Here is a 15412-nt window from a genome sequence, read left to right as displayed (position 1 = left end):
AACAAAATAACTCAGCTGGGCATGGTGGCTCAGGCCTGTAATCTCAGCACTTTGGGAGGTTGAGGCGGGCGGATCACCTGAGGTCAGGAGTTCAAAACCAGCCTGGCCAACATGGCGAAACCCTATCTCTACTAAAAATACAAAAATTAGGCAGGCGTGGTAGTGGGCACCTATAATCCCAGCTACTCATGAGGCTGAGGCAGGGAGAATTGCTTGAACCCGGGAGGCAGAGGTTGCAGTGAGCCAAGATCATGCCACTGAACTCCAGCCTGTGTGACAGAGTGAGACTCCGTCTCAAAAACAAAAAACAAAAAACAAAAAAAAAAACCTCAAATGGCTTGGAGTTCAGCCCACAAGGATTTAGATGGCATATCTCATCAGTATACTACGACTAACAATTTTCTCACGGAAAATTGGCCTCTCAGAGGCCAGCATATTCCTTTTTGACCACTAAAAGCAGATAAGTATCAGAACCTAAGATGGCTGTGTCTCTACTATTAGCTAAGCAAAATGTATGGCATAGTGAGCTGCAGAACTGAAAACACAAGTAAATACCTAACCACAAAAAAAGAAAACTATGGGAGGTAATGCATGTTAATTAGCTCAATTTACCCATTTCACAATGATATTTCAAAACATATGTTGTACATGATAAATATAAACAATGTTTATTTGCCAATTAATTTTAAAATTTGTTTTAAAAAGAATACCTAAAGTTAATATTAATCATAGCAAGTAAAATATAAATCTCAGATCTCTAAGCTTAGCCTTATTTCATAAATACCACCTTTGAATTGTAGTACATTTGTAAAACAAGGCGATACAATAAATGGTGGTTTCCAGGGGATGGGGGAGAGAGTAATGGGCAGTTATTATTTGATGTTTATTAAAATGGAGTTCCAGTGGGGTGATGAAAAAGTTCTGGTAATAGTGATGCCTGTACAATAATGTGAATGTACTTACTGCCACAGGACTAACTGTACACTTAAAAATGGTTAAAGTGGTAAATTTTATGTTGTATATATTTTATTATAATAGAAGGATAAGCAGAGACTGATTTTTTTTTTAATGAAAAGTTAAAAAATAAAAAGAAAGTACATTTCTTGCTACCCCTCAGAATCCTCTGAAATGGGCCCCTTACTCACTGAATTGAATACTTCCTAGGAAAGGAATAAGCAAGAGCAGAAGGACACGAGCTACATCCATATCCAAACCATTGAGCAGATGCAGCGGAAGGGCTGGCCAGTCTAATTTCTTAGAGTTTATCAGAAAATCTTGCAAGGACTAGGAGCAGCAACTGAGGACAAGGTTTTTAAAGCTGGAGTGAGCTACAGATTTACACAGGAGAGTCAGGTCTCATTTCCACTTTAATTTAAAAACTCTAAGCAGTTGGAACTTGCTTCTTGGTTGTCAGGTTTTGCAATGTTTACTGCGCCATAAACGGCTAAGAAGCTATTTGCAGGGTAAAGAGATAAAAATGGAATCTGGCTTCTAAATTGACTTTCCTTGAACAACAGAAGAAAAGCAGAAAAAACACATTAAAGAGCCCTTTTTAACAGGTGTTATCAGGGAAGCAAAGTGGTGGGGAAATTTCAAGCAAATGAGAAACAGCTAATGATTATCTTCAATGTTACTGTTTTCTTATCCCAAGGAAGTTAACTCCCATACCCTACTAAGAGTGGGGAAAGGGTGCAGGGGAGTGTTATAGAACATCCAGCACCAAATCCACTACTTGTGTTTAGGTACTAACAACACTCACCAAGCACAGACTGCAGAGGAAAATAACTCATAAGAAGGTAACACGCAACCAGGTTTCTAGGCGGGAAAAAGGTGGGTGGGCAGGAGAGGGGCTTAATCCTAAGCAAAGGTGGAAGATTCAGAAGCAGATCACTGAGACTGCTCATCTTCTGCACCCTGAGAAGTGGCCTCTTCTTCCCCATGTTGATCTGGCACTGAGTTACTTCTAGGAAGCTCAAAGTATACGATCCCCTGATACCAGTTCAACTCCAAGAGGAGAGAGATCCTGTACTACTTGTGCAGATATCCCCACAGCCTGATGGCAGTGCCTGGCACATAACAAGCACTCAAATGGTCACCATATAAGTGCTGTTCCAATTTCACCTAATCTTTACTGAAAAGGATAGCACAAAATGAAAGCAATAAATTCCTGCTCTGGGAACTCCAGGTGACATAATTATGTCCTAGGGAAGAAACTGGTACCAAAGGTTTAAGCCATACTGAGATTTCTGTGGATCCTTACAATGACTAATTCTGAGGTGTTTTTACGTGAACTACAAATCCAAAAAAAATCAATGTAAGGAGTATTAGTTATACAAGAGTCCTGTTATAACTTGACCAATCAGAAGAGAAAGTACTGCTTTACATTTAAACAGATTTTAAAAATAAGAACCAAACCAGGGCCGGGCACGGTGGCTCACGCCTGTAATCCCAGCACTTTGGGAGGCCGAGGTGGGCGGATCACGAGGTCAAGAGATCAAGACCATCCTGGCCAACATGGTGAAACCCCATCTCCACTAAAAATACAAAAATTAGCTGGGCGTGGTGGCGTGTGCCTGTAGTCCCAGCTACTCGGGAGGCCGAGGTAGGAGAATCACTTGAACCTGGGAGGCAGAGGTTGCAGTGAGCCAAGATCAGGCCAGTGCACTCCAGCCTAGCAACAGATGGAGACTCCGTCTCAAAAACAAACAAACAAAAAAACAACCAAAAGGCAATAAATTAGTCCTATCTCTCAGCAATTAGTTTGAGGCTAGTGATACACCACTATACCTTTACAGAGGAGACAGCATACTTACTCTCTGGCTGGAAGACAAACTCATATCCCCAGACTATCAGCAGGGTCCACACGACACTCCATGCAATTAGCTGCCAGGGCTCATACTTGGTGCAATGCCCATTTACGTAATTCTTGGCTTTTGTGGAGTATACTTCCAAAATCTCTAAGTAGGGCTCAAAGGCCTTCTAGAAATACAAGTGAAAAATAAAAACATTACATTTAGAGAGAGAAAAAAAGTCTGTTCTTAGTTTGTACTTCAACTCTCATTTTTCAAGGGCAAGGTCATTCCGGATCTTGCCCTTCTTCAGCAATAATCTTATTATCATCTACAGCCCTCAAGGCTTCTGTACCAGTCACTCCAGCAGCACTCCACTGCCACTTAACAGCTAGTGGACTTTGAGACTATTTTCAATCTTGTGCCTATTTTATACAGTAAGAGGGTTAAGCTAGATTGTCACTTCAGCCCTAAAATTTCTATATGACTGCTAGAATCACTGTCCCACTCTCTTAACTCACACTAATACCCCCAATATGAATGTCATTTCTCTTCTCTATTTGAATCTTTCCTATTCTCTACCCCAGTAGTCAGCAAACTGGTTCTGTAATGAGCTTGATACTAAATTGTTTTATATTTTAAGTGTTGCAAAGCAAACATTCTCCTTTACAACTACTCATCTCTGCTGCTGGAGTACAAATATAGTCAGTTAGTGTGTAAACAAAGGAACATGGCTGTGTTCCAACACAATGTAATTACGGACACCAAAATTTGAATTTCATATAATTTTCATGTTCATAAAATATTCTTTAACAATTTTTAAAATGTAAAAATCATTCTTAGCACAAGGACCATATAAAAGCAGGCAAGAGCCAGATTTGGCTCGCAGGCCACAATTTACCAATGCCTGCTCTAAGGCCTTACTTGACTATAATCGCTCAGTCAGCAACCATATCTTACCATCATGTGTATTCCTCACAACACCTGGTACGAGCAAGAAAAAACCTGTCCTCTGTAAACTTACCGGATTATCTCATTCACGAGAATTCCTCTCTCCCTTTAAATTCTCCTCCAGTACTCATTTTTGATAAGTCCTATACAGAGCTTATCACAACCTGCCTTGCAGTCTACTCATCTGTTTCTTATCTCCCTGACTATATGGTTAAGTCCTTGAAGACAGACCAGTTCTATTCATATCTACAATCCCCTACAATGCCCTGTACAAACTAAGGTCGTTTTATAGTTTACTATTCATTCACTTAATCAACATTGATTAAGCATCTCCAGGGTTGAAGGCAGTAAGCTGGGGAAGTGTTCAGGTACATATCATAGTTCCAAGTCTATACTGAGTTTACAATCTAATATGCAAGAGGTAGATGTGTGTCCACACACACACACACACACAGGCACATACATATACAAACAAATCACGAAAACTTCTCAGGGGAATAGCCACAAAAAGCATATGAGTGCCAAGATGGAGCACTGAGGAAGGACTATCTAACTCTGAAGGGATAAAGATAATGACGGAGGGCAAAATTTAAGCTGGTTAAAAGGATGAAAGAAAATTCTCTAGGTAGAAAAGTTAAAAGGAAAAAAGTCATACCAGAAAGAGAGGATAGTAGCTGCAAATGCATAAAAAGAGTCTGCATATGGCAAAAGTTCTATGTGGCAAAGTGTAAGCTACATGATGGCAGGGACCATTTCTGTCTCATCCAGTGCTAAATCCCCAACATGTGGCAGAGTGCCCGGCACACAATTTATACTGAATACAAACATGGACAGGGGCTGACAGTGCCCAAGTAACAGTGCCCAAGTAAATGAGTGAACACTTAAATCAGAGACATGAGGCTGGGAGAAGTATGCTAGGTCCATGATATGGTTTGGATGCCTATCCTCCAAATCTCATGTTGAAATGTGATTCCCGATATTGGAGATGAGGTCTGGTGGGAGGTGACTGGATCACGGGGGTGCATCTTTCATGAATGGTTTAGTACCATCCCCTTGGTGATAAATGAGTTCTTGCTCAGTTAGTTCAGGTGAGATCCGGTTGTTTATAAGCCTAGGACCTCCCCCCTCTCTTTCTTGCTCTCACTCTTGCCATGTGACGTGCCTGCTCAAGTTTTGCCTTCCGCCATGATTGTAAGCTTCCTGAGGTCTCACCGGAAGCAGATGTTGAAGCCATGTTTGTACAAATATGCAGAGAACCATGAGCCAATTAACCCTCTTTTCTTTATAAATTACCCAGACTCAGGTATTTCTTAACAACAATGCAAGAACGGGCTAAATCCAGTCCATGTTTAAAAAGGACTTAGAAAAACTGATATACAAACTGATAGGAACTTTTGTAAAGCAATTTGTTGGTATCTATCAACATTTTAAACGCATATTCGTTTTGACCTAGCAATCTCACTTTTTGGCATCCACATACTTTGCACATGTATACAAATAAACATGTTCAAGGATATTCATTTCAGTATTCTCTGTAATAACAAAAGGGAAAAAATAATGTAAATGTCCACCCACAGAAGAATGGTTAAATAAACTATAATACGTGCATTTTATGTACCCATACCATGAAACATTAAGAAGAAGACAGATCTACATGAACTACGTAGAAAAATTTCCAGAACACAGTATCAGGTAAAAATAAGTAAATTACAAACAACAGCAATAAAACAAAACAAAAGGCATGGATTTTTAAGTATGTGAGTAATTTTGTCGGGTGTGGGTATAGATCATTCAAAATTTTCAAGTTCAAGTTCGACAGACTGGTTAAATATGATGTTAACAGTTAATATCACTATTAACTATGGTAAGACTAGAAGAGGAAGGGAAAGTAAAAAAGGTAGAAGATGTTTTGAGAAAAAGATAATGATACTGACTTAAATATATTCCTATTGGATATCCACATCCAGTGTTCTAGTAGGAACATGAAAGCTTAGAAAAAGGACAGATACTCAACAAATGCTTGTTGAAAACATTTATACCTGCAATGGACTGAATGTTTACATCCCCCAAAAATTCATATGTTGAAATCTAACCCTCAAGCTGATGGTAGGAGGAAGAGGGAGCCTTTGGGGGGTCATTAGATCATGAAGGCAGAGGCCTCGTGAATAAGATTAGTGACTTTATAAAAGAGACCCCCAGAGAGCAAATTTGCCCCTTCTACCATGTGAAGATACAGTGAGAAGACATTTTCTATGAACCACTTTTACGAAGGCCACCTTCCAGGAAGTGGGCCTCATCAGGCACCATATCTGCTGTTGCCTTGCTCTTGGGCTTCCTGGCCTCCAGAACTGAGAGAAATGGACTTTTGTTTATATGCCACCACGTTTATGGCATTTTGTTATAGCAGCCTGAATGGACTCAGACAATACTCTTAGTAATTAGACTGTGGTATAAGGTAATTAACATTAGACAACTATTAAGTTCCCTGGAGGGCTACCCATGGAGACAGTTTATCTGCAATTCCCCAACAGTTCTTGGTGGCCATTCCCCAGAGCCCACTGTTGCATCAACAACCTCAATCCAAAGCAATGGCAATACCAGCCAAAACCTGGGAAAGACCAGAGGAGTCTATTATCAAAAGTATGTCATGATTTCTATCATTATAAAGACTCGTCTAGTGTGAAAGTTGTGGTCAAACCAGATGGTTAAATACTGTGCATGAACGAGATGATGAAAGAACAATTATTCAGATTAGCTTTTCTTCTGGTGATACTAATTCCTAATTCACCCAGAAAACAGAAGTTACCAATGTCAAAAGATGACTATAGATATTATGAACAATTCACAGCACTGAGCAAAAAAGTAATATAACCAGTATTAGGGTGACAGCAAAGAACCAGCAAATGCAAACTAATTTTTAAAAGCCTTAAAATTAAGATATAAAGACATTCCTCACTAACATTTAAAAATTACATTCAGCAAGAATATATTTTCTTTGTATTTGTTTCGATTCTTATGAAGATAATGGCAATTCTTAAATTCAAAGGAGGTCCTTTAAAAGGAGATAAATCTAAATTCTTTAACACCAAAGACAGAATGACACTGTAGTTGGATGGGTCCTGACAAGCTTTTTGAGTAGTCAACTAGTTGATCACAGAAATTACATCTCCTGGCATCATTCTAAGGTCCTCCTAGTGTTACTACAAACAACCTAGGCTCAGTCCCCAATGTAGATGCAACTCACAACACTCACAGCTCACTGAATTATTGGGCTCTGTGGCGTAAGGTATCCTATCTCCTTGGACTAAAGGATGATGCAGTTCCTTAGGGCCTTGAAAACAGCACAAACCCCAGGCTGGGTCCTGATGCAATACTCTAGCCCTTGGGAAGCACAGAATGTAAGAGCTGAAGGGAACCTGGAAGATCAAGTCTAACATTTTCATTTTACAAGCAGAGACCCCAAAGTGAAATGACATGACTACGCTCATACAGACATGCTTGTGATTAAGTGAAGTCTAGGAACGCATGCCTTTTGACTCAGTATTCAGTACCCTTTCAAATCTTGATTTTCAGTATTCATGGGCAGAGGAGTAACACATTACAATCCGGCAGCATCCCAAGAGTTTTCTTTTCACAATTTATGTTCTTGGCAGGATCTACCCTGGATACATGGTACCATGTATAACATACTAAAATTATATAGTTAGGTCATGACTACAGATAAACATCTAGATCAACCTTGTCCAACATGCAGTCCAGGACAGCTCTGAATGTAGCCCAAAACAAATTTGTAAACTTTCTTAAAACATCATGAGACTTTTTTTTTTGCAATTTTTATTTTTTTTTAAGCTCATCAGCTATCATTAGTATATTTTATGTGTGGCCCAAGACAATTATTCTTCTTCCAATGTGGCCCAGGACAGCCAAAAGACTGGACACCCCTGATCTAGATAGAGATGGCACAGAAGTTAATGTGATTATAATTACTATTCCCACTATGTCTTTTTACTTATAACAGTACTTTTTTGTCTATATATCTCTGAATATATACTTATAATTCCTAGGCTTCTGTTTATTTCAATTTTATCAATGTATTGTGTCTCTGGAAATATATGAACTATGAATGGTCATCCACGAAGGCCACTAGCTTACTGTGCAACTCCAGGTAAATTATTTCATCTTTATGTCTTTATCTAGAAGAAGAAACACAAGAACAATACAGTCATAAAATAAGCTGTATCTGTATATGTGTGTGCCTGGGCAGGGATGGGGGACAGGGGTGCTTATCTCCAACCCTTGCTTAATAGAACAGTAGTTTCAGTACAGTTTCTATAAGTAAAACATTCCTTCCTTCACTGTTATAAAATTGGAAAGGTATTCCTCTAGAAAAAAAAAATTATTTGCCCAGTGAATGAATAATACTTTTTAAAGTATAACATTAAAGAAAAAAACAAACTCTTATAAACCTTAGTAGTAGGAATATTCATAATATTAACTACTTTAAAGAGCTATTGTCAAATAATGAGTAAACTAGCCTTTCTCTTGTTTATTCCATTTCCAATTCAATGATTACATTTCAGATGATACCCAAAAGGCATCAAAATAGTACTCAATAATCCTAATCGTTAGACAAAAGGCAGCTCCTAGAATTTATGGGAGCTTGGTAGCCCACTCGCCCCAATGACATAAAACTCTTTCAGCCTTCACTTTAAGGGTGCAAGACCTTTTCATGAATGTACCCAACAGCAGAAGGCTACAAATATTGTAAATTTGGGGTATGCTACTTGTTAGACCACTGAATTTCAAACTGTTTCAATATGTGTATTAGAGTCTACGTGTATGAGACTGTGTTGTAAAATACAGTCCCAAAGAAATGTATTTTACAACACAATCTAATACATGTAGAAACAGAAACATATAAAACCAAAAGTTCCCAAAATAATACTTAGCACCTTATTACTTGTAATGTACTCACATTTCTATTTCTTCCTTCTTTAATGCTTGATATACTAAACTGATTTTGTGTCCCTCTAAATGGATCATAATCTGCAGTTTCAAAAGCAGTGCTTCAGAGTGATTTTACTTCTGGCTTCCTTAAATTTAGAATGTGGTTGTGTAATACAGTGAGGGAGCTAACACTAAAGTTATTTTCCACTCTACACAATCTCAGTGCTTTTTATACTTACGATTTATTCTCTTAACATTTTTGTTAGGTCAGGAATATGAGCTGAAGTAATAAGCCCAGGATATCTAGTCATGAGTTACTTCCTAACTGACAGTAGACCACAGCTATCCCCAATGATACTAAACTCTTTTTAATCTCCAAATCACTTCAAGAGAGCAAAAGATTCCATAAGCAAACTTCCAATAGTAGCACTATCCACCCCTTGCTACCTCCAAAAAAATCTTAAGAACTGGTACTGCTCGTGACCAAATACCAATTAGGCAGTGATATTTTTTCCTTATTAAATTACTTCAGCACCAATTTATACCTAAAGAAACATTCCACAAATGAATATTACTAAAAGAGAAAAGCCATCTGGCAAATATTTCCAGACCCACACTGGATGATGCATCTTTCCTTGGAACTAATACAATCCTTTCTCCATTACTCAACAGGGCTAACTACCTGTTATGATTTGAATGTCCCCCCTAAAACTCACGTTGAAATTTAATTGCCATTGTAACAGTGTTGAGAGGTGGGATCTTCAAGAGGTGATTTAGATCAGGAGGGTTCTGCCCTCATGAGTATATTAATGCCATTATCTTGGGAGTGGGCTCCTGATAAAGGATGACATCTTGGCCCATCCCCTCTAGCTCGCGTGCTCACTTGCCCTTCTGACATGTTATTATTCAGCAAGAAGAAGGCCCTCACCAGATATCAGTGCCATGCTCTTGGACTTCCCAGCCTCTAGAACCATGAGCCAAATAAACTTCTATTGTTTATCATTACCCAATCTGTGGTATTCCGCTATCACAGCAGAAAATGGACTAAGACACCATGTATATTTGTTTTATTCAAAAGCAATGGCATCTCCATTCAGGTAGTCCCTCAGAGCTATCTACCATGCCAACCTAGAAAGAGCTCTACTCTGTAATGTTGTCTCTGCTATACATATGCCTACTGCTGTTTAAGAGTTTCAGTCATTCAACAATTATTTTTGGAGTGCCTACTGTATGAAGGCACTATTTTACAGGGATCAGAGTTCACCCACTTGTTTCACTAAAAACTTTCTCTTCCCTCTAAAACTCAAAGATTTGGTGACCCTCTGATTACAGAGGGAATAAAACTAATTTAGAAAAAGAGGCCAAGACAACATGCACAGGAAAGAGTGAAGCACTTAAAAAGTATTAACTTTTTAATTTGGCCAGGCACGGTGGCTCACACCTGTAATCCCAGCACTCTGGGAGGCCGAGGTGGGTCGATCACCTGAGGTCAGGAGTTTGAGACCAGCCTGGCTAACATGGGGAAACCCTGTCTCTACTAAAAATAGAAAAATTAGCCAGGCATGGTGGCGTACACCTGTAGTCCCAGCTACCCAGGAGGCTGAAGCATGAGAATCGCTTGAACCTGGGAGGCGGGGGTTGCAGTGAGCCAAGATCGCACCACTGTACTCCACCCTGGGTGACAGAGCAAGACTCTGTCTCAAAAAAAAAAAAAAAAAAAAAAAAAAGCATTAACTTTTTAACGTAATTAAAATTTTAAAAATAAATTTATTTTATAAAAATAATTTTATCTTTTAAATTTATTAAAATTTAATTAATGAGAATACATGGTATTATACACCTTAAAACTCTAAATGGCTTTCATGTTATTTTATTTGTATTTTATAACCTCATGAGGCTATTAGATTAAGAATGTACAGGCCATTTACACACTATAAAGTACTTGTAATCCCAGCACTTCGGGAGGCTAAGGCAGGAGGATCCCCTGAGGCCAGGAGTTCAAGACCAGCCTGAGCAACATAACAAGATCCCATCCCTACAAAAAAATTTAAAAAACAAACAAACAAAAAAGCAGCAGGCATGGTGGCACACTCCTGTAGTCCCAGCTACTTGGCAGGCTAAGGCAAGAGGATCACTTGAGCCCAGGCATTTGATGCTGCATTGAGCTATGAGCATGCTACTGCACTCCAATACAACTTGGGTGGCAGAGTGAGACTCTATCTCAGGAAAGGGAAAGGGAAAGGGAAAGGCAAAGGGAGAAGGAGAGGGAGAGGGAGAGGGAAGGAAAAGAAAAAGGAAAAGGAAAGGAAGGGGAAAAAGAAAAGAAAAGAAACCAGTGTGCAGTATCACACTATAGATGGGGAAAACTGAAGTCAAGAAAGGTTAAGTGACTTGCTCAGTCAAACTGATAGAAAGAGGCAAAGTCAGGACTTCACACTCAGAGCTGAATTCCACAAGATATTGGAACCATCGCTCAGGGCTTCAAAACATCATAAATACCTACATACTAATTGGAAAAGTATGACCTAAAAGAAGAAAACCAAAGAGCTGTAGGTAAAGCCAAACTGGGGAACCAACAAGATATTCCAATGTATTCTCTCTTTACTGTTCTGCTCACATTAAAGAAAAACAGGCTGAAGATCAAAGAAAAACATTCCTGCTGACAGGCTGACCCACTCTACAAATAATTTCTGAACTGCCACAGGCACACAGATTCCCTGCCAAGGAAAATGTGGCAATTTTGCTCAGTGGATTACTGCACAGTGCTAAGTGAGTGAAGGTTGTATGGTCAAAACTGAAGTGCACACCAACCAGTTTTCTCAGGCTTCCATAACAACTCATACCTCTCAAACTGCCTCCTTGTCTGAATGCAGCTTGCTGGGCCACAACAGAGACCTAGGGCCCTGAGTGTAAGTCTGTTATTCACTCAAGGAAATGTTCAAAACAGTAATGCACTAATGATTTTACTGATCTCTATAGCTTCATTATAGAGTCAAGTTTCTGGGAAAGCTACTTCCCTACAGAAAGTTTCCCTTCATTCTCCTGTACAATGTCTTCTTGGCATTTCTTTTTTTTTTTTTTTTTTTTTTTTGAGACGGAGTCTTGCTCTGTCACCCAGGCTGGAGTGCAGTGGCGCAATCTCGGTTCACTGCAAACTCCACCTCCCGGGTTCAAGCCATTCTCCTGCCTCAGCCTCCCAAGTAGCTGGGACTACAGGCGCCCGCCACCACTCCCAGCTAATTTTTTGTATTTTTAGTAGAGACAGGGTTTCACCGTGTTAGCCAGGATGGTCTCGATCTCCTGACCTCGTGAACCACCCACCTTGGCCTCCCAAAGCGCTGGGATTACAGGCATGAGCCACCGCACCCGGCCTCTTCTTGGCATTTCTAATGTGCCACGTTTCCAGTGTGCCTCAACTCAGGGTATTTCTCAAGAGTCACTCAGGGCCAAACTGCATTAGCCTATTGCATTATGAGTTAATTTGTCCTAGAAGGAAAGAATTCAACTCTGGTTAGGGAGAACAACCAAATAATTTTAATATATGAACTCTCTATGGTACCAGGTGCTGATAAGAATACAAATAAGGAGGAGGACATAAGTCTTCTATCTCCTACACTGCCTAAAACAGCATCTTCAACACAGCAGGAACTCAATGTTTATTCAAATAAAGTAATTATGATATTGCCTATACTTTTGACAGTTTTGTTTTGCAAGATCCTAGGATGTTTCTGCCTCCTCTCTCCCACATCTCTCCTATTTAAGCTTAACAAGACACAGTGGCAGTGGGTTGAATCTGCAGAGGAGAATGGCTGGTTATCTGTAACTGGACTCTGCACACAGTGGCACTCTGCCTACAAGTTCACAAGGTTCATCACATCATAGGCCATCAGAGCTGAACCTGTCCTTCACAGATGAAGACATTGAGGCCTACAGGTCACAAAGCTCGGAAATAGCGGAGCCAGGACTCAAATCTTCTGGTTTAAAATGCATTGTTTTTTCCACTGCCTAGTTTTCCAGAGCCAAACTATCAGTGGCACAAATCAGGAGACCAACAGTTCTCAAAGTCCTGTCAGCTAGTTTACTCCAAGAGCCAAAGGAAAGGCTCTCATCTTCACTACGCTCCCAGTGAAGGCATACAGAACTTCCAGATGACCTAACGGCATCCTACAAGGGCTGAGCATTTTGGGGAAGTGAACTGCTATTGCATGGCCTTCTCGAACTGCAAACTTCATTCTTCTCTGAGCTAGAGACTTACACTCATACTACTTATTTGCTTACAAAAGAAAGACGGAAAGAAATTAGTTTGAAAAGTACTTCAGAAAAGTTGTCTTCAAAATCATAAAATGCTACTGTCTGAAGGAACCTTAGAGACCACCTATAGTCCAATCTCATTTCAGTGATGAAGAAACTGAGGCCACAGACTAATACCAAAATGTGCCTTCCCTGGTTTCAAACTAGAGGCACAGCCCCCAAGAAAATCTATCTTCTTCTTCAATATTCTTTCCATAAAGCCAGTGGGGGTACATCAATATCATCCAAGAAGCATGATTCCTGGAACGAATCATCTTCTTGGGTCAGAATACCCCACCCACAGGGTCAGAGTACAGAATGTGTATTTTGTAAACCTCCCTCAGGTGATTCTGACAGGCAACACTGCTTAAGAATCCATTCTCTTCCCCATCCTTTTCTTTTATTAAAAGATGACCCAGTAGCTGACTTAACGTATTACTGACACCCAATCACCCAACTTAATGGCTACCCGGTATTCACGTAGCAGGGAAAAGACATCCACGAAGCTTTCCTGGGAAGTGTTAAAAGTCAGGGCCCAGTCATGTCACTCTACTAGATATCAATTCATTGTTCCTGCCTAATATTTATTCTTTGGCCAGATACTAATCAAAATCAAAATCTTCTACCCCACAATCCTGCAAAGAAGACAGAATTTGTTATTTGTTTTCCTGAACTATTCAACGCTCAATACTTTTTCCAGAAGGACCATAAATCTGAGCTTTATAGCAGGAATGGGCTGTTGAGGAAAAGAAAAATCTGTTCTACCCAGTTCAAATGTTACTCTAAGGACTAAGCCTCAGCCTAGGGAGTGAAGTTAAAATACAGAAGAGACTCAGTTAGTATATTTATTCTTATCAACTTCTGCCCCCCCACCAGAAAAAGAAAAACCAGAAAGCAAAGCTAATTTAATCTGATTTTCTTTCATATTACAGTCTACAGAACTTCAAAGTGCAAAGTAAACAGGTAAGAAAATACTATTGTCTTTATAGCCTCCAAAGGCATTAAAGTTTATCATCAAAAACACATCACAACCCCAAAGGGAAAATCCTCTTGGGTCATTAAAGAAGTAAGAACTGAGCAACAAAACCAGACAGCCATTCCAAGCAACCAGTAGTGACTGTGAGAAATGTTTGAGGAAACTGAATCATCATTTCTTAGGAGACAAAAAGCAAACCACATACTTCCCCCAAAATTCCACTATGTGAGTCAAGAGATCCAGTATCTGAGAAGTTCGTCTCAAAAAGCTTAAGAGTCTACATTTTCCCTTCTAGCCTGGCCTTGCCAGACATGTACAGTTGGTACCATTCCCCAAGCACCAACTGCTATACACTTAGCATGGGAGTATTCAGGCAAAGCATCTTTCCATCCCTGAAATAACAAAACCATCTTGGCCACAGAAAGAACACACATATGAAATGTTCCCAAGTCATCAGAAGTGCACTCATGGAAAACCACAGCTTCTAAGTTCCTAAAAGCTGAACCCGAAACACTGCTAAATGGTCACTTTATTAATGTACTTGTGGTCAGGACAAGCATCAAGTAAAGGGAGATGCTGATTCTGTTAAGTAACAATTCTGAGCACCTCTCTTCTGAAATACATTTTTAAAAGTATCAGGAGCAGCTTATACTAGGAGAGAAGACTAAATGCATAAAACTGAATTCAATAAGCAGAGGAACACACTGAAGGACACAGAGATAAGAGCAATTACCAGTTTTGTAGGAAAATAGACTCCCAGCCTAAGGCAAGTAGGTAAGATATGGGGGGAAAAATATACAAATTTGCACATGGAATGTTGCTAAGTTTGCTATGAACTCCCAGAGTCTGACAATAAATAGCTAAATGACTTACTGTGCACATGTATACAGGTTATATTTCAAAGCACAAATGAGTTTCATCATTCTCTAAAACTAGAAATGATAATTTCTTGGATAATAAGCAAGATCTAGTGGAAAAGATCCCGTATTTCTCACACAGAAAGAAGTCTTAACTTCTCTGAGCATATCACGATTGGGGAAGGGCAGAGGTTAGCTGACTTCTCCAGTCCCATACTTATCTTACTAACAGAATTCTCTATCTTTGTCTCGGAGTTAAGACACTTAGACTTTTCATAACCATTTGTGGAAATTCCTTCCCTACAACAGTCATGCTGCTATTAGAGATGAGGAATACTGAATATTTGCTGAGAAGTGTAACCGAACTAAAGCTATTTCTCTAGAGATTTCCAACACGTAAGCCTGCTCAAAAGAATAAGCAGGGACCTATCCCTAGGTCTCTGACTGACCTTCAACTATATAAACACCCTTTGGAAAGTGCATCTTCGAAATTACCAAGAACCTACTTTTAAAAGCTGAAGCAAGCAGCTGAGTAAATTTAATTTAAAATTAATATTTGGAAGAGTTTCAAACTTTGTGATATCTATTGAAAGTGAGCAGGA

The 15412-nt window shown here is 39.5% G+C and overlaps 1 protein-coding gene across 9 annotated transcripts in view; it reads right to left on the bottom strand.

The window, feature by feature from the left end:
• Positions 1-15412, bottom strand: part of SGPL1 (sphingosine-1-phosphate lyase 1) — a 64239-nt gene that overhangs the window by 32626 nt on the left and 16201 nt on the right. For 6 of the 9 annotated variants that reach the window (XM_034930754.3, XM_034930758.3, XM_034930756.3 and 3 more), the window contains one exon: positions 2814-2979. The exons of 1 other annotated variant lie outside the window; for it this stretch is intronic. In XM_034930754.3, coding sequence (XP_034786645.1) covers positions 2814-2979 — 166 coding nt within the window. Of the gene's footprint in view, positions 1-2813; positions 2980-12008; positions 12169-15412 lie in introns of those variants that run through there. 2 more of the 9 variants (XM_008968964.6, XM_055092946.2) reach the window with 2 other exon arrangements.

The sequence above is a fragment of the Pan paniscus genome, chromosome 8 (genome assembly GCF_029289425.2).
Source record: "Pan paniscus chromosome 8, NHGRI_mPanPan1-v2.0_pri, whole genome shotgun sequence".
NCBI lineage: Eukaryota > Metazoa > Chordata > Mammalia > Primates > Hominidae > Pan > Pan paniscus.
This window is presented reverse-complemented; position numbering and strand designations above follow the sequence as displayed.